Below are 26,650 nucleotides of genomic sequence, written 5' to 3'. Positions count from 1 at the left end.
CATCATGAATTTGTTTTGTCAGGCAGATATCATTAATCCTTGGGGTAACTGTCATGAAATATAGAGTTATGGGAAGGTTAAGTCAACATTGTTTCATTTAATGCTCTGGTTGGTTTGAATAATAAAGTATTAACTAAATCTGAACTTAAACAACTCTGGACTAAGAAAAACAAAATGCTTGGGAAAAACCTTTAGATTTCTTACACACTGACTGCAGACTTCTCTTTTTCTTTGAAATCTGAAAAGTGTACTCTTTTATGAAATTCATTTGAAGAAATTTCCAACTTTATAGCTTGAACAAGCTTATTGAAAGTGAAAAGAATATTCCAAAATTACTTGATATGTCTGAGCTTTGTATGAAAAAAAAAACCATTTAATCTGGGGGCTTTTCTCAAGTTTAAATAGTCCTTAATCAAATTTTAAGCCTACAAGGCCTCTGATTCAGTAATAACTTTATAATTGAGCACATGCCTAAGTTTAACTGCACTGTATTAGCTGCGGCCCTAAAGGGACTATTTGTGAGATTAGCATTGAATATTATTTACTTGTATGTTTCTGAGGAGTCATATGTCAGACCAAAGAGCCACAGGCATGGAGCTGTACAGGTGCTACAGAAATACCAGAATAAGGCTCTGCCGTCTGCTTGAGTCCTTTGATGAACAGCAACCTTGACAATAACTTCCAGCTGGGACTGGCCAAGGAATGCGAGTACTGTCTGGTGAAAATATTTGAGGTTTTACGTTCTACATTTTTCCACATTAAAAACAAGCCCTCTTTCCAAGGAGTTCGTTAAAAGGGACGGAGAGCTGCATTAGAAAAGTCTGGAGACTGCATTGCTCACTTTGGTTGTGGGAGGCTCTGAATCATGCAGAGAGCAGCCTTAACTCTGGGCTTCCTCCACCCCAGTTGAATGTTGACTCCTTAAGCTGAGGTATCTATTGCCTGAGAGTTTATGCTGGACTTGGGAACAATTTCTGTAGAAAATTTCACTGACATCAATGCTCTTAGTTTTGGCATCGACAAACTACTTAAAAATCCACATCCAGAACTACTTCGAACCTCAAGCATTGTGTTTTGTTGGTATAATTTTTGAAAAACTTCTCTTCCATGCCACAAAACTTTTAAAACTGACTAGGTGGCCTTGTTACAATTTATCAAAAATGATGCCATTTTACACTACAAACAAGCAAGCAAGGACCGATTCTAGTCCTGCTGCTTTTGGGGGGAATTTCTTCCTTTTCCTGTAATATCTGAAGACCTCAGACAGTTTACTGAAAAAAAAGGAAAAATTGAGGGTTCTTTCCAGGTTTTCCAGACAGATGGATAGAGACTGCTGGCCTTTGCCTCAGGGAGTGGGTGTAGAAAAAAAAGAAAAATGGGGGTTCCTCAGATGTCTGACAGGGAGCTGGAAACAACAAGCCCTCCCAACCCGAAGGGGAGAACAGGCCAGCTGTTCCCATCTCCACAAGCTGAGAACTGCTTTGGAAAGTGTTCTGCTCTCTGCAGAGGCTTCCTTGGCTTTCATCTTCAGAGACCTGAGTTAAATTGCAGTTTAGGTCATAAGAAAATGAATGTGGTGGTTTCAAAGTCCCCAGCAGATGTTTGGGAAATCACACAACTACAATATGGCCAGAGGTTCAAGGTTACTGGGGAGCTTCTCTGGTTAATTCAAATGCAAACAGAGTGTCAGAGGGCTAGATTCATACCCACAAAAACTTCCCCAACTAATGTACTGGAATTGAAGGATTTCTTAGTGTCTCGGCAGAATTTTCCTTGCAGGAGCAAAACTTTCCCTCTGGGATTCCTTACAGGTGGGGCAATTTTGCCCACAAGGGGAAATGCAAATAATCTCTAAACGATAAACAAAATAAGACACCCTAAGTTAGAGGTGGCCTGCTTTTTTAAGACTACACTGTCTGGGATAAATTAATCAAAGACAGAGTAATTTTTATTCTTTAGTCCTCCACTAGTTATGCAAAAAGAAATAAAACAGGTTGTAGAAAGACTCTGATCTTTGGAACATGAGGTAAGAATTTGAGTTTCAGCTTTACTATTTAAAAATCGTCTCAATGCCTCAAAAATAATTTCTTTGCAGCTGTGGCCTTCCAGGTAAAGAAGAGGTACCAGCTTTTCTTTATGGATTTGAGTTGATGGTTATAGAATTACTATATACTCACAAATAAACAAAAACATCAGAAAAGCAAATTGTAATGATTCCACTTCTGTAACATCATTGCTACATATTTCAATCTAGATTTTGAGCCTGAATTCCTCCTTACACCAAATTCAGAAACTGAGGAAAAAAAAATAATCTAAAATGATGACATATAATGTCTGGTACCTGTTTACTTTAGGAAAACTTTCTTCATTGTCCTGTAGATGTGGAACACATTTTCTGGGATTAGAGTCTTTAGATGAATTAAAGGGCTACAGTCATCTAAAGAGAGAGGCCTATTTATTTTTTATTTACTCCATGTTGTAAAGAGAATAACTTTTCTTCATAGCGTCACAATACTTTGAGGTCTTATCTTAACACCACCTGTGTTTCATTTCTTTATTTAATGGAAATACAAACGATAATGAATAACTTGCATTTATGAAAAAATTTCTTCCTTTTCTTTTTCTGGATGGCTGGACTGAATGACAGTCATGGATTCAAACTTCTTTCATTTCATATCCCTGTTTGATATTACGGGTTATTCAATTTAGTCTTCTGTAGAGCAAAAGCAGCTCTTGGAATAAAGCTTTTTCAGACTTTATCTAGTCTAAGCATAAAACCGATTTTATCTATTATGACAAACGGTGCCTTTGGAAATACGTGATATTAATCAGCTTGCCATCTGAATGGATCATCTGCATCTCCTTTATTCTGAATTGGTGCAAGAGAAAGGAATGGTCATCTCCCATTTCAAGTGTGCCAGAGGTTTTGTTTTTGTTTGCATTCCACACCTATCTCTAACCAGGAGACCTGTGTTTAGAGGCAGTCTCACAGCAGGTTAAACAAAGGTCAGGGCAAAAATACAGCAACTTACTCCGGCTACCTAGGAATTTTGTGAATGGAGAATCAATTAGGCCAGGATAGCTAAACCACTTTGGGTCAGGCTGATAAGACTATCTGCCCCAATCTTGACTAAAAGTAAACCTTTTTAGAAGTCAGAAATACTCATGTTACTTATTAAAATATTATCGTAAATTTTTTTCCCCACTGTGCTTTGAAGCACATTGTTGGGAAACTAACCAGCAAGAGACACTAGTCCTCTAGTGACATTTACAGTCTAATCACAAACCAAACCAAAACCAAACCAGAAGTTTCACGGAAAGCAAACAAATTGTTTTTATAAGTTTTTCATCAAAAACCATTAAAAAATCTTAAACGCAGATGATCTGGAAGCTCCTTATAAAGAGCTACTCCAGATACGCTCATGCTGACAGCTGTAAAGCCCATCGACTAGGCTTGCTTCAATGAACCAAGTCTTTTTTTTTTTATAAAACACAAATGCAGCATCATGTTGAAACTATAGCTGACATTTCTCAGGCTAGGAAAGCACACTGGAGACAAGACATTTATAGAGAGACAAACCACAGTTTCACAACTGGGTTAAACTGCTGTGGGATCATACCGCCAAAAAGAAAAAAGGTGTTCCCATTTTCCTTCCATCTGCAGAAGCTGGTGCAGCCCCCTGGAGAACTGGCTGGGCTAAGCTCACCTGGCTGCTGTGGATGTTGCACAAAGAAATGGGCAGCAAGTAAAGAAATGCAACCGGGAGGGCAGAAGCAGAGGTGGGGAGACTTTTGGCAGCAAAGAGGCTTAAGATCAGATTAAGCTGTTTGTGCAACTAAGCCCTAAGAGGGATGTGGGTTGTTAAGATGCAGTAAAAGGGTCATATTACTAATTTATTTTCAGTCATTATTTTTCTCCTTTATGTTAGTCCCTTCTTTGAACTAAATAATGCAAATATTTTTTTGAATTGAACTATATTTACTTATTTATTGGGGTTTTTTTTGTTTTTCTTGCCGACATTAAGCCTTTGTTTCAAGTTGAGCAAAATATTCCACTTGGTGTGTTTCATTTAGGGTAGAAAAGCAAAAAGAATTAAATAATCACTGAAGTTCAAAGAACTGCCTGTCCTTTGATAAAGATGAAGCAAGTGCCCTGGTAACCACCAGCTCAGTACTTAAAACTCTCATCCAGGGTCCAAGGTCTTCAGTCTAGTGTTTAACACACGCACTAGAGGACCAGTGTCTCTGCTCTCCTGGCTCCTCTAATAACTGTTCAGCTACTTATGTTAGGCAGAAAAAGGAGACAGTCAGGAGGATTTTGTTCCAATGAAGGTAAATGTCTCAAAGACAGAAGGTCCCAAAAAGTAACAACATTTTTTCTGACAAGTTCTATTCTCTGGTGGCAGGCACAAAGTATTACCTGCTGCATTAGTTAGCCAGTGGTTAACAGTGAACTAAACCCCATTTTTAGTCTAAGGCCAAATTTTTTGCAATAATGTCAGTCTAACAAGACTGTGAACCCGTACAAGAGTAGGGGTGTGAGACCGAGGGACAGATGGAGCCAAGGGGAACTGGCCGTCGGAGCAGGTGATGGCAAGCGCTGCTGTTAGTTTATCCACGATACGTGTGATCTCTGTCATAATTATGCCTCCAATATCCAGAAGTTACAAACCAGTTGTGGGTGCCTTAACATATTCCAGCACATGCCTAATCTGTACATAAAATATATGCGTAAGTGCTGCAGTTCTATACATACATGGGACCAATTATACATTTAATATAGGACCAATATTTTATATAGGACCAATTATACATATGTGAAAACATTTATGTAATTTTTTAGGCAAATAATATTTGACTACTATGCTAGGACTTACTGGACATGCAACTTAGAACATCCTTGAATGAATATTCCATATTGCCATATGCCATGCAGCGTGTTCTGTTAGTTTTTATTTCTGAAGTCACTCTTTTCTCCAATGCTATGTAAAATTAAGACTCTGACTAAAGCTTACCTGAGATTTTCACTGAATGAAATCAACTTATAAGAGTGGAATTAAACATAGAACTAAAGTAATTAGAAATCAAAAGTAGATCATGCCATAAATTTCATCTGTACACTGTTAATAGAGAAAGTACTCTGGTACCCTCTTTCAGAAGAAACTGTCCTAGGAAACTAATGCTGCAAACTTCCTTAGGGTTTTATGCACATCATGAAGTTTGCTAATTAGTTTCTTATTGAGAGGAATAACTGGATTTCCTTCAAGTCATGTTTTCCTGTCTATTTCATAAATCAAAAAGTGTTAGGTACTTCTAGCAGTTAAATATAGCAAACACATTTAGCTGCTGAACAAATATCTTAGCAAAACCAGAAGATACTAGAGCAGAGGAAAAAGCAGCTTTCAGTGGAGCTGCTTTTCAAGTTATCTGCCCACAGTGATGGTAAACACTTATTTAACTCCTTTCCCCTTTCTTACTATCTAACCCCCCCCATCAAAGTAGATGCCTAATTCCAAACTACTAGCGGTCAGCTTTGTATGACTATGAAGGCCATTTGCTGCAGCTCAGACACCAGGATTTACATACAGGCTTTCCACCTAAATTTTCCTAATGAGAACTTTTCAGTTTACTTGGGTTTTGATTGACATGGTCCCAAATCTGAAGAAGGAGCGAGTACCATGAAACTTAGTGAAAACAGAGTACCCGCTGGTTTTTATTGTGACAGACAAAGCCTCTTTATTGTTAGAGTGTCCTCAGGGAATCACGCTGACAGCCGAGTTTTGATTTTGCTGTCCCTCAAGTAACAGAAATGCTACGTGTATTTCATCTAAAAATCAATGGAGACATTTTGTCGCAAAATTTGAAAAAGCTCTCTTGTAGCTGAAGTCTTACCAGAGATTTGAATTTTCATTATTTATAATTTTCCCATTTGGCTTATTTCTTTTTTGATCAGGCATGCAGAAAAAGGCAACAGCAGGATTTTCCAGGTGCTGCCATCTTCTCTTCATCACTTTTGCACTACTGTTGTTATACTGATTTAAAATGGGTCTGATATGTGTCAGTGCTCAGTATCTGTGTTGGTGCAATGAAGGGTCTTTCAATACATTACTTTTTTTTTTTTTCAGGTGATTATATAACACGGCTATAAAAAACACTCTTTGCCACACACAAAAACAAATTTTGACTGGGAACTTTATGCTGAGATTTAGCCTGCAGCAGATCTTTAGAAGTGAGCTAGAAATGGAGTATTTCCATTACAAACAGAAAGCAAAGGATGCAGCAGTTTGAGGGTTACATGGTCAGAGAAAAAAGCCTTCCCTTCTTTATGCAACCAAAAATGATTTTGCAGCAGTGTCCAGAATTTGCTTCCTATGACGTTTGGTGAATTGAAAACAAAACAAACAAACAGAAAGACTGTGATACAGATGTTATAAAACTGTCTACAAGCAAAACCTATTTCCTTTCCCCTCCCCCCTAGATAATTGCTCCAATTTTTCCTCCAGCTGAGTTCAGATTATGTTTCTGCATAACAGATGAGAGAAGCTTCATGGTATTGACTATAGAACAGACATTTAATCATATATTTCCTAGAAGAGATGAGAAAAAAGTCCAGAAACAACACTCAAATTGCTTAGAAAGAAGTAACTGGCAAAATAGGCTCATGCTCAGATTTGTGCCTTATGCCAGTTAATGTCATGATCTAAAAGATGTTTGCAGAAGCCTCACACATTCATAGAAGCAACGTGTCTCGGAAACTCTGACAAAGAAGCAAATCTGCTGTGACATAGCACTTTGCCAGCCAGAGAAACCCGTGACACTAAAACCAAGGGGAGAACCTAAGCGCTTACAGCACTGAATCCTTCCCTGATTCAACTGGGAGGTGGCTAAATCCAGAGCTGCACCCAGCTGGGAAAGCCATGGGCCAGCACCCACCAGGATGCTGCCCCCTTCCCCATCACCCACCGGGGAGGGTGGCAGGGCCGCAGGGTGCAGGGGGCAGGTAGGGGAGGTGTGCCAATGGCCACCCCTTGGGGGGATGCCCCTCCAGCACACGGTGGGGAGGCAGGGAGACCTGGAGGTGGGTTGGCACGGCCACAGGAATGCTATCACCCAGGGATTAACCTATATCACTATGTCCTGGGCCTGTCAATCCAAATTTTACAACTGTGTTTTTGGAGGATTTGTCCCAGGCTCCTACAGAAATTTTCACATATTCACACGAGCAATTTGTGTAGCACATTTGCTATGAGGGAATTACTGCAGCCTTGCTTCACCCAGTGGGACTGGATCCAGCTAGAGCCTCTTCTCTCTCAGCTGAGGTAGAGGGCTTGTACCTACACTGTTAATTTATGCCAAAGCATAAAGATTTACATTACGTGCTTTTCCCCTCAAACATCTTCCCCTTATAACAGGCCCAAAACTAAGTAGCTGCTTTCCTGACATGCACAGATGTTTTTATGGACTTTTATCAGCCACATATGGATATAGCCACATGCTAGATGGCGCTCTCATTAGGTGAATGTCCACAGAATTTAAAGATAAAATTGTCCAGAATGGTTTATAATGCTTTTAAAAAAGTTTTCTACAGATGTGGGAATGCCATGAACTAGGACTACAAATGAACATATTTCAGATCAGTAGCCATTTCTATTCCATTTTCTCACTTTGTGGAGAAAACTATATTTTATCCTATGAATCAGTTTATCATTTGTCGCAGCCAAGCCTGCTGTCCCTGGGGAGGCAGCCACGGCCGCCTTCCCTGAAGAGAGTGAGGAGCAGAGCCCAATCACCGGGGCCAACGCAGCCCCGAGCGAGGGGGTGCTCTGCAGAAAGCAGCCTGGCCAAAGGCGTGAGATTGTAGACCTGCCATCATCTCCAAGGAAGGAAAACAAAACTTTCTGGATTAACAGCCTTCAGGTTTTCTGCAAAACCAAGAAACGACAGATGGGATTACAGAGGAAAGGAGAGCGGAAAGATGGAAAAATGAGTGTAAACAAAAAACGCGGTAGGGATGTGTCTGAAAGAAGAGTAAAACCAGTGTACCAGGGTGCTCCTAACGAAACAGAAAGATTTGGGACAGAAAGGAGTTATAATCTCAAGCATTCACTTCTCAGGGTGTGGTTCCCATTGAGAAAATGGGATTTTAAAAATTAAGCTTTACCATTAACTAAATATTATCACAGGCTATATACTTCCATATTATGCATGAAATCAATCAGCCAGATACTATAAAATGCTTAATAATATCCCTGCTGTACTTCAAGCAGTAAAGAATGCAAGTTTGGCTTGATCTATTCACCAAAGTTTTTCCACTGATATGCCTAGAAACACCCCTGGGAATGCAAGACTGGAAGTGGACTTCTTGAGTCTCCCAAGATCAGGTCCCCCATCAGGATAAATCTTTTCATAAATTGGTAAACTCATCCTAAAAATAGGCAAGATTTATGCCTCCATTGCTGTGATGAAAGGCAGCCCCGGATAACCCCTCCCCGGTGGCTGGAGGGTGTCCACCTTCCAGATAACGAATGTCCCTGATCAGTCCTTGCCTGTTCATGTGAGCAAAAAGCAAAACTAACTCTTTTTCAGAAGGGAATAAACATCTGGATTAAAATACAGAGAGACTGGGATTTGGCCTTTGGTATTGATAAAGTTTCAATTGCCCGATGCGAAGGATGTGTGGGTAGATAATCTGCAGTGAAGCTGGTGGCTGGGAAGGCATTAACAGCTCACTCGGTTGATGAGAAACAGTGGCTCTGCGACAACATTTGGTTTGGCTGGCAAGGATTCATTTGTTCGAAAGACGCAGAGCCTGTTTGTTGCTCATTTTCGGAAACATCAGCTTCTGCTCCGTATCAAAAGCCAAAAAAGATTCCTTTTCCAGTTTTTTATGTAATACTGTATTTTTTTGGTTTCTGACAGGACAAAGGCTTTAAAAAATATTAGTGTGTATTTCTAGAAATAAATGTTAATTAGCATAACTTTTTTTAAAGTTTATATACCCCTCAGTAAAAATTTGGTCACTTTAACACAAGGAATAATAATTCCCTTTCCTTCCTTGTTTTTCAAAGTTCAAATGATGTGTGAAACAAAAAACTTCTTTTCTTTTTTTTTTTCAACTGGTTTTAAACCCCTCAAAATCTAAATCAACATTAAAATAACATTATTAAAATTATTTAAAATTAGGTAAGGAAAATCTAGGTATATAACAGCAGTTTTTACAGTGCACCACCTGTATTTTTACATGCTTACAAACTGTTTGCAATGTATTCTACATCCTCATCTAATATATTGTATCAAAAAAAATGAAAAGGAAAACATTACCTATAAAATTAACTACTTGTTGGGTTTCAGCCTTTCAGTGAGTTCATATGGCAATACTAATAGAGTCATTGGAAACCTCAGCTTTTATTTTCCTAATATTTTGTAATTTTAAATTTGTAACATTAATGTTACAACAAATATAATGTTTGCTTCATTTGGGTTTCTGTCTTAGGGTGAATTTCTGTCATGAAGAAGCGCAAAGAAAGAGAGCATACTGACTTTTTAAAAGATCTATCTACGCCTCAGCTTCTCTAACGTAATATCTGAAGTTTTCACAGAGTCCTGAGAAACAGAGATAGCTTTAAAGTTTCCTTCCACATCCCCACTTGCCCGATTTCCAGCACGGCCTAGGTCCAGGGTTTTGACTGAAGCTCATTTCTTAATATTTAGCTAATTTAAATGCTAATTAGACTAATTTGATGAATAAAACGTGGTAGGAATTCATTAACAACTTCACTGCTATTGCTTTATGTCTATAGAGAAATTTTCTAAAACAGGACTCCAGGGACAGTAGCGCATCTGTTACCAGTTGAACAAGTTGGATTTTTTGTAATACTAAACCTTAGAGTTGGTAATATACTGCAGAATCGCAGAACGATTTTAAATTTTCCAGATCTAGTCCATCTTGGACATAGGCCACTAATGACGAAGAGGCCTTATGCTGTCCTGGGCCCATTTGTTTCAGGGGGTTTGCTCCAAGTTTTATATACGGTGGAAGAAAACGTGCCCTTTCTCTGCCCCTCATTACAGCTGATACTGCTGTTGTTCTGCCTGACATTATTGCTGCCTGTATAAAGAACTCAAACTGTTCCCCTCAAGTCTGGTACTGTGGACAGACCTTCGTGGTTTTGTTTTGCCCCATGAAGTCAGTGAGGCAGAGGTGGAGCAGACAGAACAATGGATGAGATGATCTCTTTGGAAGAACAGTCTTGGGGAGGTTTGTTTTGTTTTGGGGTTTGGGATTTTTTTTTATTTGCTTTGATTTTTTTGGGGTGGGGGGTTTTTACTTTCTTTTTTACTGCAGCATGTGCCATTGCCACTGTCAACAAGGTACTTAAGCAGCTGCCAAATTTTCAATATGTGCCTGTTCACAAGCAAAAGTTGCTTTGGGGCTTAATTAGGTCACTGAATTTTAGTCTGAAAAAGACAGAAAAGAAGCAGCCCTATGAAGAACTTCCAACAGGACTTTATAAGGAAGAAAAAGAGGCTTCTCTAAAAACCAAGTGCCCTTCTGCAGAGCTAGCAGGGGGCTGTGTTACAGCAGTTTATGTCCCAGCTGACTTTCTCTTAAATGACGCCTGTGTTTCAGAAGCTCTGGGTTAAGGCTACCTTCCTCTCTCAAATTCCCCAGGGCTATTCCCCAGGTAGTGGTGAAGAAACCTGGCTTCCTTTCACATGTATGGACAACCACACTCAACGTGGAATACCTTTTCTACACAATACTATTGTTATTTAATGCTGCCTGTCTGCTAGGAACATACAGTGCGCCCTTCTCGGAATAAACGAGGCTGCTGCAGGAACTGCGATGCAGTCAGAAGTGAAACGGTCCGATGCGGAAGCCTGGCAACAGCGCTGTAATGCAAACAAAACCCCAACCATTTTTCACAGGGAAAATAAGTTTTCCCTGCTAATCTGACTAGTAATTGGCTGTTCAACTGAAAATACCTTTTCTCGGTGCTCGAGGTCTAAAGCTTGTTCCACTCTAAATCAGCAGTATTTATGTTGTGCCAGCTCCTCTGATTCCTACCCCATTAACTTTCCCTTGCCATCTTAAATTGAATTTAGAACTTATGAAAGCTGACAGCACTGCAAATGATGAACTTGGTGTCTCTCAGTGAATCCAGTATACCTGTCAACAAGCACATGCGCCTCACGATGTTGAGCCTTTCCCAGTCTTCCAGTGTTTTTCAACCACAATTTACCTGGAGGAGGGTAAAATCTTTTGTATCTGGTGTGTCACCTGGGCACTCATGGCTGAGACTGACAATGAGGAAAGCACTGGTGATAAAGTTTCCATGCCATGGGGATGTTTGTATAATATTTGTTGTCAGAAAGCATAAACTCATTTTGCAAGTCTTTTGCAAGTTTTTTGTGATATGGAAGCTTTTTGTTCACAGTGGTTTTGGCTTTTTTGACCTGAATGTACTATAAGGAACTGAAAAGGTCTTATAGCATGGCAAAAGGTAAAATGAAAAAAAAAAAAAAAAGAGTCCATTTTGGACTCTGATCTCTTTCTGTTTCAGCTTGTATGGCTGAAGTAGTCTGTGATTATTTTAATTTGCATGTAGAGCAGCAGCCCCCATGGTACCATCTAAAATATCCCCCAGATTTTGGGGAAATATGGATTCAGATCCCTCCCTGCTGAAGATTTTCTGTGATAATCAAAGTGGAATATGTAACTGAGGCAACTCAAAGGCCTGTAGGCATCTTTTTTCTTCTGAAAACAGATATATTTCTTGTATGACTTTTGAGTCCACATATGTATTCAGATACTTAATTCTGAAGGAAAAAAATCAGTGGTCTAATAGAAACCTAAATATCATTGTGGATCTCAGCATTATTATTGCTTTGCCTCAGTTTCCCACCTGTAAATATTCATAGAATCATAGAAACGTTTAGGTTGGAAAAGACCTTTCAGATCATCAAGTTCAACCATTAACCTAACACTGTCATCCCACCACTAAACCATGTCCCTAAGCACCTGTCTTTTAAATACCTCCAAGGATGAAGGGATTACTCTACATCACAGAGGATTCAAGAAGATAAACATTACAGATAGTGAGTAATGTGCTCAAGTATATCAGTGGTGGGGGCCATACAAACATACCATAATTAAAAGAGGATAGGAGGGAATGTAAAGGAGGTTATCTGTATTAAGAATACCATTTATCAGTGAAAAAGCTCCAAATCACTTTACCGCTATTTTAATTTAGTTCTGCGCTTGTTGGTGTTTTGTTTAAATTTTTGTTCCAGAATGCTAGAAGTAAATGTAATTAAGTTTACAGGTATTTCAAATGGAGGTCAGTACTCACTTCTACATGTTGACAGGTCTGAATGAGTTTCGCCAAAAGAGTTTCCAGTTCAGTGTTCCTCTTAATAAGGTTGGTGAGGTTACTTTCCAAATTTTGCTGCCAAAAAGAAAGAAAAGAACACATTAGCACTTTGAAGAATTTAATGTTTATGTGACTAGTTGAAAAATGGATATATTTTCAGGATCTGAATTTTGTTATTACACAGGTATGAACATGAGACTTTCATTTTGATCTGCTCCATTAAATGTTTTGTCTATGCATCAAGTATGGCAAGACAAGATAGCAGAACAATTCAAGATAAGAGTGAGTCCTAGAAAATAGAGTTTCTAAGGACCTACTAAAAACTGGAGTAAGCAATTAGTTTTAGTCAGGGGAAAAAAAAAAGGAGTAAGGAGAACAGCAGGGAGGCTAAAAACGTTTCACCAAAAAAAGTGGTTTATTTTATCTGAGAACACTTTTGGACTTATTTCCTGCTCTCAGTCTTACATCTGAATTTAAAATCCTGTTGCTAACTGAGGTCTCCAAACATGTGCCCCTTTGGGACTGTATTTGTAAGGACCCAGTAGATGGGTCAGCACTGAGAAAAAACAGGTAGCTTGGTGGTGGGAGTGGGGGGGGGGGGGGGGGGGGGGGGGGATTGATCTAATTGATTTAATTCCCTAGTTCAATAGAGTTATGTTTTTTTAATAAATATTTCTAAAGAAGAACATCCTTTCTACGCAGAAGAATGAAATACCTGCTCACAGGCTGTGCCTTCACTAATCACTCTGAAGAGAGAACTTGTGGCTTATGTCTGTGTTTATCAACTGATTATGGCTGCAATAAATATCTGCAACTGTGGGAGACCAGAGTGCTTTCCAGATCTGAGGCCGCATCCTGGCCACTGTGCATCTGCATGTGAGATTCGCTCCGTTATCCACAGGAAGGAAATCCAAGCACATAAGGAGGAGGAGGAGGAGGAGGTCTGTGATGGCTGTGACCCTGCTCCCTGATCTGGCTGCCTTGGGACCAGGACCCTGCCATGCACTGTGGAACTTGCAACTACCAGCTCCTCGCTTTTTACTACACATCCCGAGATAGCTGCTGTTTTACATGAAATTCCATCTTCTGGAAACACATGGGTGTGAAAATGTCCTGCTTTTGCATAAATGCAAAGTTTCCAGGGAGATAAAAAAACCTCTGTACATATAACTTGAGTACATAAAAAAGAAGAAGAAGAAAAAAGAAGTAAGCCCTTAAAAAGAGTCCTGACTGTAAACACTTGTTTATTTCAGTAATGTCAGAGGTGTATATTTCATTTTGAAAATCCTGGGGACTGCTGGCGTGGCAAGCTGTTCCTCATGGTTATTTGCCTAGGTAAGTGTGCGACACTAGTCCCTTGCTTAGTATTACTGACAGGCTGACAGTCCCTGCCTTTTAATTTGTCCTCTGAGCAGTCCCCGGTATCTATGAAGGACTGAACAAGAATACCAGAGCTGGGCCCTGCGCTTCTCTCCTCATAAGGGCTGTAGTGTCTCTGCAGAGCTCTCATTAATTTCATCCCTCCTCATCTTTTATTAATGGGTTTCTCTTCTTCACAAGACTACTTTTCCCCTCGATGTATCTATTCCATTGCTCAAGTTCCTTCAGCTCCCATGAACTCGCATGACTTCTCTCATCCTTCCCTCCCACCCCGTGCCACCTCCGTGCATACATTTAACGTGTGTGTGTGTGCACGCGTGCACGCGTGTTTTCTGGTGCTGATACTCCCTGCCTACTTCCTGCTGTTTTAAAACACTGCGTTCCTTGCCCTCCCTTTCTGCAGCCGTGCAGCCTCCTTACTCCTTCTTGCATATGGCTACAAATGAGTGAAGCTGGCAGGATTTCACTGCCGAACCATACGTACTTTGGCATTTACCAGGGCAGATGCTGTAAACACTAGAGGAGCAGTCAGTCCTGCTCCATTAAAGATAGCACGGGATTTTGATAGCTTTATGTATATAACCCTTCCGAGAAGCGTGATGGGTGTTTGAAGTACATAATTTTGGCGTTTTCTTCCCAGCACAGCCATGCATATCGAGTATCACAAGCTCTGGCTGTAAAAATACCTTCTACACTGCATTTATTTTATAGCCCATTAAAACAAAGAGTAACAAGGAGGGGCATTCTTTACCGAACAGTCTGAGCTGTATCTTATATTTCCATAAGCTGTACTGTGAATGATCACTTAATTGCAAAGGCATGTTTGCTGTGCTGTTAGATGTCCCTTTGTAGAGCTGAGACTCACATGCAAAGTTAAAATACTGCATATAGTTACAGTATCAGATAACCTTTGTCTTTAAAAAACAGTTTGTAAAGGGAGGTCCAAATGCGCAAATACTCTTGAAATTATATTTTTACACCTTCTTATTGTCCATATATTCATTTTGTACATGTTCTAATATTTTATACCAAAAGATTTAAAATGAAAAATGTAAGTTCTTGATTAGGACTGCCTAATTTCAAATGTATTACCAGACACAATAAATGCTAACAGTTGGGACCTTTGCTACTATGAAGAAAAAAGGTTCTCAAAGCTTTTATGGAATACTTCAGTGATTTTCAATAACTTGAAAGTGTCTTGAACTAAGGCCATTATTATATGAAGAGCAAGTATTTTTCTCTGAAACAGAAATTTATTTACCCATAGATTATATGTGGATTATTATACCCAGGATATTTTTCAAACCCTGGATAAAGAACAAAACCTTAGAATTAAGTTCTCTATCCAGTGAATATAAACACAAACCCATATATATTATTATGGTTTCACACAGATCTCTTGACGTCCTCTGCATTTCCCAACCATGAAAGTGGAGAATAACTACTGAACAAGTGAGTTGCCTTACAAAAATTAGAGTTAATGCATTCCTGTGCTATAGCTTCTTGAACTGTGTCCTTTTCAAACTGGAAAGCCTGGCATTTTGTTTCCTTCAAGTTTGGTATGCAAGAGATTGGGGTCTCTTTAAATCAAGAAGTATCAGAATGTTGATGAACTTCTGTTGAAAACATCAGTTTTTATTAATGCTTTACTAAATAGCAAGAACTGGCAGCTGCTTTCTGAAATTAATGTCAATTTTTTCAGCTTCACTAGGGTAAGTACTGAATGGCAGCTCTTAAAACTGGCCTGACTTGAACATTTTAAAGGTCATAAAGCTCGACCAATCCTTGCAGTATGTTTATCCAGATTTTCTCGTGGCAGTACCTTTCTCTAGTTCTTTCCCCTATTCCATTCCCATATGGACCATGGCACCACTTTGGCTGCCACACAATAGTACGCACCAGAAGCGGAGTTCAAGCCCTGCATTCTTTCTTTGCTCTGCACGAGGGGGGCTGGGAAGGGCCTGAAAGACTTTTAAGCTTCAGAAGTAGTTTAACTTGCTCCCAGACTTTCCATAGTGTCACAAACTCATTTCGCATCCACACCTGTAACTTCCCAGTTTGTGTAAAACTTCAATGCCAAATTTGGTGCTCTGGCCATTTTGAAAAATTGATCCAGGGCTGTAGAGCAGAATTCCTGGGATAGTGAATTATAGCCAGGTTTTAAGCCTGGAGAAGATGCGCTCCCACATTATGATGAGTATATGTAAAAAGGAGTGGCAGAATAAGCTTATTCAAAGTATCTTCGTTCCTCCCACCTAATGTCCTATTGCCATTCTCTTAGGTGAATCAAATTACAACTTTGTTTTTGGAAATGTTCTAGGTAAATTGTAATTTCTTAAATATTCCCACCTACCTTTCTTTATCTTTTTTGTCACTTACCAATTTTCGTCATCACCCGTGTATTAAAAAATGATCTTAGAAATGCAGGGGTTGGTTTTTAAAAGAAGGACAATAGTTGTTGTGCATTTGCTCTGTGAACAGGCTTCATGCACGTTAATTCAGTGGATGCAAACTGCTCTAAAAAACCAAAAGCCAGGCTGAATGCTTTCTGACGTAGCCTGAATGCTGCAGACCTAGCTCAAGATCTTGACATTCCATGCGTGCTTTGCCACTGTTTTTACAATACCCAGTATAAACTGAAAAGAATGCTTACTGTCCATTTAGCACGGTCTGACAACTATACAACATAAATATTCCTATAATCTTGGGATAAATCCAAGCAGATGGAATCGCAGGCATGTAATTGAAAAGGACAGTTGAGGATGTTGTTTCATTTTGACTCGGCATGCCTATAAAATGATATGATCCAGGGACTGGAGCCTGAAGTTGGAAAAATTAATGCTAAAAATTAGAGGAAGGCAACTCAGGACTGAATGCCTTCTTTAAGCTGCTGTCTAGCTCACAGTGAAGTCATGATCTTGTTGCAGCAACGATTGCGTGAGTCTTGTGCCCTGATTGAAGTGGGAGGTCAGACTAGATGATGATAATGGTCTCTTCTGGCCTTTAAATCTATCAGTCTATGAAAACCAAATGTGAACCCATGCCCTTTGCCAAATTAACAGTCTCACGCAAGGCATCGCTTGTCTAAAATAGGAAGGTAGCACAGATAGTCCTAAGCTACTATATGGGTTGAAAAAGCTGTCAAAATAAATTAATGTAAACTTCTTAAGATGAAAAATGCTGACTTGTGTGCTCCTGCCTTACGTCACAGCAGAGAAAACAACAATATCCCAGAGATCTTCTCAGAGGCATTTTCGTGGCCCATAAAAAAATGTCTATTCAAAGGGCCACAAGATGAAAGCTATCAGCTACAATGAGATTTTAAATTCCATTTGAAGTAAAGCCACTGTCTTTTTCTCATTAAAAATATTCTTTTTTCTGCCATTGTTAAATATAAATACTTATTTGTATTTTCCACTCACTGCTTACTGGAAGGTTTTGAGAACCGATCCACTGAAACTGCAGCACAGACTCACACACTGTGGGACGGTACTTTGTAACAACAGCCATGCTCACCATTTGCATCAAATCCATCATGACCAAAGCCCTTCAGCAGCGAACATTGACAGCAGTTTGCATTTTCTCTGCTGCTGGTGTAGAACTGACCAAGGTAAGGCATATTTTGAGGCTATCTCCTGATTTAAAGAAGAAAACAACTTTGGAGAGCCTTCTGGGCTTATGAGAGCCCTGCATAGTGGAAATTAGGTTAAGTAATTATACAGGTTCCATGAGAACCACAGCCACCTTCCCATCATCTCTTTACAAATGGTTAAACTGAAACAGGGTTTATATGTTTTCAGATTTGGTTGGTTAAAGCACGTAACCAAAAGCCACCCAGTTACACTGCAGTAAAACAGAGATGAGGAAGAAAATGCCACAAAGCAGAAGTGTGATCGTATCCTAACTTATTCAAGCTAGCAGGGCAATGAGAGTGGTGTTGACATGGCAGACCAGTCTTTAGTACATGCAGGCTGGCTGGAGCTCATAAATATACACCCTGTTGCTAACAAAGTCCATGCCACCACATCTTCACTGTAACTGTTTTTCCCTCCTAACTCGAAGAAGTTATGCTTGCATGTACTCCAGTTACGCTTCCACCCCGTCGTGGTGACATACCCTATGAACTAGGCCCGTTGCCCCCACGACTTGTGTTGAACCTATTAAAAAAGTTGCCAATCAATTCCAGAAGAACTGCCAGAATATCAAGCATGATACGGAGCCAGGTTTTTTGGTGTATGTGAGTTTAATGTTTCCTTTGGTGTTCTTTATTTAAATGGACATGCCAGGTGCACATGGAAAAACTTAAGCTGATTTTTATTCTATGTACTTGTCCTGAAACAGATGACTACTCTTCCGTAGGATACACATGCTCGACCCCGTATTTCTCCAGCCAGGGAATGGTAACGTTTGCGGTTAATAGGAATGATTGACCTCAAGTCTCAAATGTGCAGAGCTTGACAACTGCACTCCACATTTCTATGTGAAAAGAAATAACAGCTATGATGTTGATACACTCCTGGGGACTAAGATTTTTACCTCAAGTGATTACAGTATATCACAAGGAAAGACCCATGAGATACTGCACCGTTAATTAATTGTCCAGGACTATTTTCATTGAAAAGTGCAATAAAAATAGCTGAATTTCAAGCCGCTATGACTTAAATGATGTTAGCTAAGTTGGGCCTATTTCCATATTTCATAGGAATGTAGCTTTTTTTTAATTAACCCTTATTTAAAATGGGACATTGTGAAACTTAAGGGAAATCCAAGGATTTCAGGTTCCTGACCACATAAAATGTTTATTAACTGAGAGGACGATTTTAGGGAAAACCTACAATTGGGCTCTCATTTCGCTGCAAAGCCATGCCCTCAAATATACCATGGGTGCCTGCCAACTTGCAGACGTGGTTCTGCCCTTTGAATTAACTACACTAATCTGCCCTGCGAGTTGCTTTGCTGCCATGCTCTTTAGCCTTCCTTCACCGCTTCTCCCTTCCTCAGAGCATAAGAGAAATTTCACAGCTGGGGCCTCTGAAAAAAGGACAGGATGGGAGCTATATATAGTACACTATAGCAAAAGTTTCCCTTTGATGCACAATACCAGGTTTGGGAAAGAAACAGTATATATACTTAAAAACTATTCTGCCTGTAACACGGACCATCATTACCAAGAACACAGGCCAATGGAACTGACACTGCTTAGTTATGTTCAATATTAGAATGGGAAGTGAACGTGCAAAAATTGGAAAGAAAATACCATTTTCCTTTAAACAGAGAAAGGAATTTGTTTTCTCAGGGCATTCAAAAGTGTTATAAAAAAATCTGCCCCAGTTTAGACAGTGACAAAACTGAATATAGGACAAGCAATTTTTTTAGACATTCCCATTTCAATCAAACTATTATAAGATATCCAAATGCTGGTTTTGGTTGGGATCTGGGGGGTTGGTTCAGCATTATTTCTAATGAATCACTAATCAAAGGAGGACTAGAATAATGATCAGGAATCAAGGCACAAGAAGGACTAGATTAAGCATTTGACTAAATTAAAACCCAAAACCAGTCTTGAACTGATATGTGAGCTAACTGAAGTTTGCAAAACTGTAGATATATTTGAGGCCCAAATATATTTGATTTATTTTTTTTGCTTCAGTGCAGTAGTCAAGCTGGAAGATGAAGTGTTAAAAGAGCACAGCAAATACCAGACACCCTGCATTTAAAGCATGTCATTAAAGACGTATTGAGGAGAGCTAGAGGATTCATAAGCTCATTCTTTTCCCCATGGGCTAATCCAGTGCAATGAAGGGGGTTAAGGAGAACTTGAACTGTTGCGCAGCTGTCCTGCAGCGTCCTGGCTGCATCCACTTCCGAACTCCCAGGACATGGAACATACTTAAAACGTTCAACAAGAGCTGCTGCTCATGAGATGCCTAATCTAATATTGCACAAGCAAGACCTGGGAAGTATTCATTCCAAAAACTGAAGTTCTGAGTTTTGCACATAACTAGTGACAGACATTCATAGGAAGAGAAAGCAAAAAGCTCAGCTAAAGAACCACAATTTATGCAGTGTTACTAAAGTCCTGGCTTCTACAGATGTCTGCCTAAACATTTCTGAAAGTTTGTATTTTATTTAAGAGATTACAGAAAAAAATCTGGTTTTAATCAGTCAGTACATATTACTGCATTTTGCAGTTGAAAAATTCCATCTTATCTAACCAGGTATGTATAAAAAGCAATTCAGTATTACTAAAAACTGGCAGGTTAGAAAGGACAGCTAGACAGGCGAGGAGTAGAGAAGGCCAACATGGTGATTTGGTCTGCGTTAGGTAGCAGATGGGTGGAGCTGTCACAAGCCTAATTCAGCTCTTTCTGCTGGCCTGTAACAAAGCTGCATTTATGTTTGTCAGTATGGCAAACAGCACTTTGAAGGATGCCTATAGATTGCCCTTCTGAGGATGTTCATTGTCCATCTGGAGAATGAAGCTGGAAATCCATCTCCTGGCACAGCTGGAAGGACTGGGATGCCCAGGGCCCACACTGGCTTTATCTCAAGAAATGGGAATGACTTTCTGTGCAGTCCCTCTATAGAGAGGAAACAGGTGCATCTGTGAACACAGTATATTCCCAGCTGTTGCTCTGGCAGCATGTTAGGAGCCATACAGGCACCACTGGTAAGCCCAAGTAAAGCCAGAGCACAGCATCTCTTTTTGAAAAGGCCGATCCCACTGTCCAACGGCATGGTGCACAAGGCAAGTGTCAACCAACCAGTCAACTAGAAAGACCCAACTCTGACTTAGGGTAAATCATACTAAAAAAAGCCCCACTTAACATTTTTTATGGTGTCTTTTTGTGTTTACAAACACTCCAGGATTTTGCCAAGAAGTACACCATGAGCTAATTCTTCCACTCTGGAGCGCTCTGGTTTTGCACCACTGAAGTCATTGGTGGCTCTGCCTTTTCCTTCCAGTGAATAGGCTCCAGCTGCAAGAGATTACTTGCAATAAAAAAGTTGGCATCCGTCCAGTTTAATGCTCATTCTGGCACATGCTCATTGCCTTGCTGCCCACAGTTAGAGCTTGGTCTAGACAGAAGTGTAAATCTCTCTGTGTTTTCTTCTCTTCATTTGCTCTATTTCCTATTTAGTATACTAAACCCTTCTACTATACTGAGTGAATGCCCTGAAAGGAGTTTGACATGGTGAACTTGAGTTACTCACATTTTTAAAGTTTAGACATGGGCTTAAGTATTTTTTTGAAAAGAAGGCTTAAACATCTAAAATACTTGTCAATCTAGTGTGGTAATAAATTTATCAGTATTTTTCTGTACAAAACTTTTGACCAAGCACCAGATCTTGAATTTAGGAGCTAGGGAAACAATCATCCTTGATTCATATTCCAGCTACAGTGTTGTTGTTGTATTTATATCTTTGACTTTACAAGTTGCTATGGATAAAACTGGAGAATAATGTTAAATAATCTTAGTACAATTACTTACTTAGGGACTTAATAAAACAATCTGATGGTGATGAGCTAAGTTTAAACTAAATAGTGAGTATAAATTGCAAGGTACAGATCATGATGTGGAATCAGATTTTGTTTCATATTGCTGTCATACTCAGGTGAAGTTTCTGTTCTGACCTGCCTAACCCTTATTGCCAATACTTCACCAGAGATCAGCTCACCAACCAACAAAAAACAACCAGAAAACCCCCAAAACCAAAAAAGACAGTAACTAAACCAAACCACCAACAACAAAAAAACTGGAGCTTTTGGTTGGAAAAGCAGGTTCAGGTCTGAGTATAATTTAAATATCGATCCACTGGAAAAAGAACCTCAGCAAAAATAGCTCTTCCTTTTTGCCTTGTATTTGCCACTGATAAGTCCAAGAAAAACATACCAAGGAAAGAGTCAGCAGGCAGAAGTATCATCATCTCTCATTTAATGTGCAACACTAAAAGCTATTCCTTCCCCTTACCTCAGCCGTGAACCCAGCTCCATTCCCAGACATCCTGATCTCCCTCACCACTCTTAGCTCCAAAACACGTGTGTATTTGGCCCCTTTTTCTTTGGTCATGCTGTGACCTGCCCAGCTACTGTTATGACGCACCCCTCACCTCCTGCTAGATTTTATGAACCCGAGTTGAACTCAGTTGGCTGGCTCTTGCTTTGCCAGCAGTGCAAGGTGCCAAGAGTTTCTGGGTGGAAGGTTTGAAAGTAACTTGGATGCTCAAGAAAATGCTCAGGGGTTGTGTGCTACAGCCAGGGGAGCACCGAAAGAAATAATTCCTTTCCTTCCCATGCTAAGATAATACTTTTCAGTCCATGTCAGAGTGCACATTCACTCAGATTAGAATGCAATAATCAATTCAATGTCAATCCAACTATCTTTTGATGGGCCAATAATTGACGGATACATTATTAGTTAACAAGCCTCAACAATGTATATGGAGAGGTTAAAAAAACTTACAAACCAAAAGCAAATGTCCCATGTGGAGGCCACAGCAGAACTTGTGTATTTCACTTATTTCAGCATAGCAGATAATAACAGATGTGTTTCATTTTACTAATATGAACTAATCAATTACTATGAACTAATGAATTGTTCATACTAATATGAACAATTGCACAAGGATACTTCAAAGTAGTGGATTTTAGCTCAAGAAGGCATGTTTGCATGATTGTGGACCAAGTACTTTTGTAGTTTATTTTTACTATGTTCCTATGATAATAAATCACTTGTAGCATGCCAAACCATAAACGTAACTCAAGCCAGTTCTACTTCATCAATATTTGCGGTCTGATCATTATATTCCAAACATTGTTCTCATTTGTTGCGTCAGTTTACATACAGCTTGAAAGCATATACAAGGTACAACTTCTGTCGGTAAGAATCAGTGGACTGTTACAATACATTCCTAGCAGCACCACACAACTCTGGTCTCTCGAGACATTTAAAACATACCATTAAAAATTTAAAATTCTGCTGCAGTTTGGCAAGGGGATACATCACACCATATGAAATCAAAGGACGTTTTTAGAAAAGAAGTGTAAATAGAAGCTCAAAATGTGTGCACCTGTAAGATTTCACACTCACACCGTGCAGACACAAGCTTACCTATCACTGTTTCAATTTCTAACACGTAATTTTGTACCTCAGCTTCTGAGTTGAAACTTTCCTTTCTCTGTTTTCTTGGCATTTCAGATTCTCAGCTGAAAGGCAGAACACTCAGGAAGGATCTACATGTTCTCTTCATAAGAGATCTTTAACAATTAATAAGAGAACCACATGTTCTAATAGGAAGAGGCTTCAAACATCTTAGTAAAAAAATAAGGACAAGAAGCTTTGTCTTTGATGTCTTTGATCCAAATTTGCACTAGTAGATTTGATAAATCTGGCATCAGAAAAGAAAGCATTTAATGCATAGAAAACCAAAGCAATATTTAAGTACATATATAGAGAGATATCCTAGAATTTCGTAAATGCTCAATTAGGGGGAAAATATGAATAACACACAATAAACCATCTGAATCCACAGTCCCTTTTTTATTAGAACAGCAAGTGGCATGTATAACCCAACCTATCTTTTAAACCACAGAAATTTAAGTAATATCAAGATCATTTTTAATATCAAGATAATTAAACTGCCATTTTCCTGTTACCTCTTCTTCCTCCAAAATGCCAAATTCAGAACCGATGGTCCCCTAGAGGAACTCATGTGTGAGTAATGAAGCCTCCTAACTTACATTTGACTGCTATACAAAGAGTCTCAGACCCTTTCATCTTATCCAGTCCAGCATATCTAAATTAAGGGTGCAGAACTGAGCTAGTCTTACATGGCCTACTGATCATCTTCACATCAGGTGGGCTAACAGTAGGAAAATGGAGAATCAGCCTGCCTGAACCCTCCCATACAGCTTTGGCCACTTTTCTGTAATGACAGGCGTTCAGGCAATGAAAAATACGTGTGCCTGCAATTCGGTGAAAAGACTAGCAATTTAGAGAGATGTGCAAATCCAATTATTCCTGGACAAAGAGAGTGGGAGATCTTAACATTTCATTTGACACATTTAGATAACATGACCAATTTATACAGACTTCCTCCGGGCAAATTATTCATTTGATTTATCACAGCCTTTGAAGTTTTCCCTACTATCAAGGCTGGCAAACTTTTTCTACTGAAAACGTAAGCAAATGCTGATTATGTAAGTATGCTTTTCATGGCACTTTGGGAAGATACAAAAACAGTAAAGCCTGTGGAAGTATTTATTTGGGGCCTTTAATTAACTAATTTTGATTTTGATCTCAAAGTTTTCTTTGGAGAAAAGTCATGGATTTGATTCACCCAGTACATTACATCAGGTTTGTATTTTTAACATCCACTGTTTCTGAGAGTCAGGTCTTCCGACTCGGTGAGAAACACCTTATCTGTAGCTGTATAAAACACACACAAAGAAGCACGCATTTACATAGGTACTCATACATGCTCTGTAATGTGGAAAAATAAGTTATGCAATTTGCAAACGGTGTAGAAGGAGAACACAGAGCCTCCTCTGGTGTTTCTGTGCACGATTAACAGTAGAATTTTGAGGTCATACAACACTGATTGGGGGCTGAGCCTCATTTTGTACACTCAACAGTTTTTAAAATGTCCCATGCTCTTTAATTTCCTTTGTTCTTTTCCTTGACTGAAGGAGTTAGGTTTGACTGAAGGAGTTAAGTTTGACTGAAGGACTTAGGTCTTTACTCCCTGGAGAAGAGAAGGCTCAGGGAGGACCTCATCTGTACTGATCAAGTACAGTATTCCTGTACTTAAAGGGCAGCTACAAAGAGGACAGAGGCTCTCTCTTCACAAGAAGCTACAGGAAGGAGACAAGGGGCAATGGGTACAAGTTGCATTGGGAGAGGTTTCATCTTGGTGTAAGAAATTTTTTACAGTGGGAACAATCATTCACTGTAACAACTAGAGCTCTCATCACCAGAGCTTTTCAAATTGCAATTGGACAGATAGTCTAGATAACCTCATCTAGGCTCCCTTTCCCATGGAAGTTTGGACCAGATCATCTTTCAAGGTGCTTTCCAACCTGGGTTGCTCTGTGATTGATGATTTATTAAGTACTTTTATTAGTTAAAGAGCTCTATTTATAATCAAAGCATTTTTTAAAGAACACTCTCTGTGCATGTGTGTGCACGCATGTATGGGTGAGTTTTAGCAAATGCTATGGGGAAATCAACTTACAGGTTAGCCTGGGCTCTTATTCTAGCCCACTGGAATCCATGCCTGTATTTTGAGCTGATTTGCCCCGTTGGAGCTCATTTCAATTATGCAACTCTTTCCTGATTTTGAACATTATAGGGTCACTGACAGTCAACAGCGAGTTGTGTATGGGAGAGGAGAACTGACATCTATCTAATTCCTACTGGCCTGGTCTACTCTTTCCTGTATTGCTAGCAGTTTGGAAAGCAAAGCCTGGCAACACTTGTCAACCCTCAGGACATCTGGCTCTCACAGACTGAGGGGCTTTGATTCCTCCTTTCTGCACACATGCCTAGTTTGTCCTGCACATATACATGCAAATTTATGAGACGGCCAAGAAAATAATTGTGCAAATAGCTGAGGAGGTGCCAGGAAGACTATGCCATATATTGCCTGCATAACTGATGTTGAGAGTGGCTCTATTTTCCCAATTGCTCCCCTGTTTCTAGAAGTGTATACATTTTGCAGTTACACAGTTACAGGAAAAGCAAGTTGGCATTGGTAAGCCTTTCACTTTGTTGTAAATGCTCATGCAGGATATGGGAATTACATCTGGGAAACTGCATATTCTAGATAATATTATTGAATACTGAAATGACAGCTCCATTAACTTTCATTTTTTTCATTTGTTTCTGCCAGGGTGGTTCCTATTCCACATACTTATAGTATAAAACTAGCTTTTACCCAGGATTTGTTAATCAATAAGGATCTTATTCTACTTGTAGTTCAATATTTCAGAGGGTTTTTTTTTTTGTTTTCATAATAATGTATTTGTTCTGAAAGCTAACAGCAACTTAAATCGTGCAATGTCTTTGTTTCCATAGTAACCACCTTGATTCATCTGAAACAAATGGAACACCAAATACATGAGGTCTTAAAATGCCTTAAATTAGTCATTTAAGTAATTAAATAAAAATGGATAAAATCAGTTTTCTTAATAGAGATAAAACAGTAATAGTGCATACTTTGTACTTCCCTCCTATGAATTTCAACTACTTTCACATGAGAAAAACATTATGACCCTTATTTTACAGATTATTCAATTTCCCTAAAATCAAGTGCCTTTAATCCAAAACCCACTGATGGCTATACTGATTTTTCTACTGAGTCCGTGGGCTTTGAATGAGATTCACTAGAAGCCAGTAAAGCTAAGAAGAAGGTCCCTCCTGTCACAGATACCACGTGCTGGTAACACATGATTGCACAGACAAGTAACCTGGGTGCTCAAGATAGTGATTAATTATAACTTTGTTGTCAGAGTAGTATCAGTATATTTGATATCACACTATGGCTCAAACAACATATGCATGTCTACTGGTGACAACAAAAGCAATGACTCAAAGATGCCTAGGTCTGACATTGTCCTTCCCACAGTCCACTGAGACATGATCAAAATGTCTCTCTCAAAATGAAAACTTAGCGGATAGACATTCCCAATTCAGACTTCTAAAACTGACACCTCAGAAACATTTTATGAAAAACTGTTGTCTTGCTGCCAAATGTCATTTTGAAATGGCATGGCTGAAAAAGGAGATTTCAGTAGTTCCTGCTAGGTTTGTCCAGACCTTTAAGGCTGTACATTCCCATTACTGAATATGCACTGCGGTATGTCTCCAGTGTATGACATTGGCTGCTGGATGTTT

General features: G+C 39.4%; 1 protein-coding gene across 1 annotated transcript in view; it reads right to left on the bottom strand.

Moving 5' to 3' along the window:
• MID1 (midline 1) overlaps positions 1 to 26,650 on the bottom strand; it is a 98,236-nt gene that overhangs the window by 31,076 nt on the left and 40,510 nt on the right. Inside the window, exon 2 of the mRNA XM_009646343.2 lies at positions 12,354 to 12,449. Within this exon, the coding sequence (XP_009644638.1) occupies positions 12,354 to 12,449 (96 nt within the window). The remainder of the gene's footprint in view (positions 1 to 12,353; positions 12,450 to 26,650) is intronic.

This window comes from Egretta garzetta, unplaced genomic scaffold, assembly GCF_000687185.1.
Source record: "Egretta garzetta isolate BGI_Z169 unplaced genomic scaffold, ASM68718v1 scaffold49, whole genome shotgun sequence".
NCBI classification, from domain to species: domain Eukaryota; kingdom Metazoa; phylum Chordata; class Aves; order Pelecaniformes; family Ardeidae; genus Egretta; species Egretta garzetta.
Note: the sequence above shows the minus strand (reverse complement) of the source record. Positions and strands in the feature narration are given on the sequence as shown.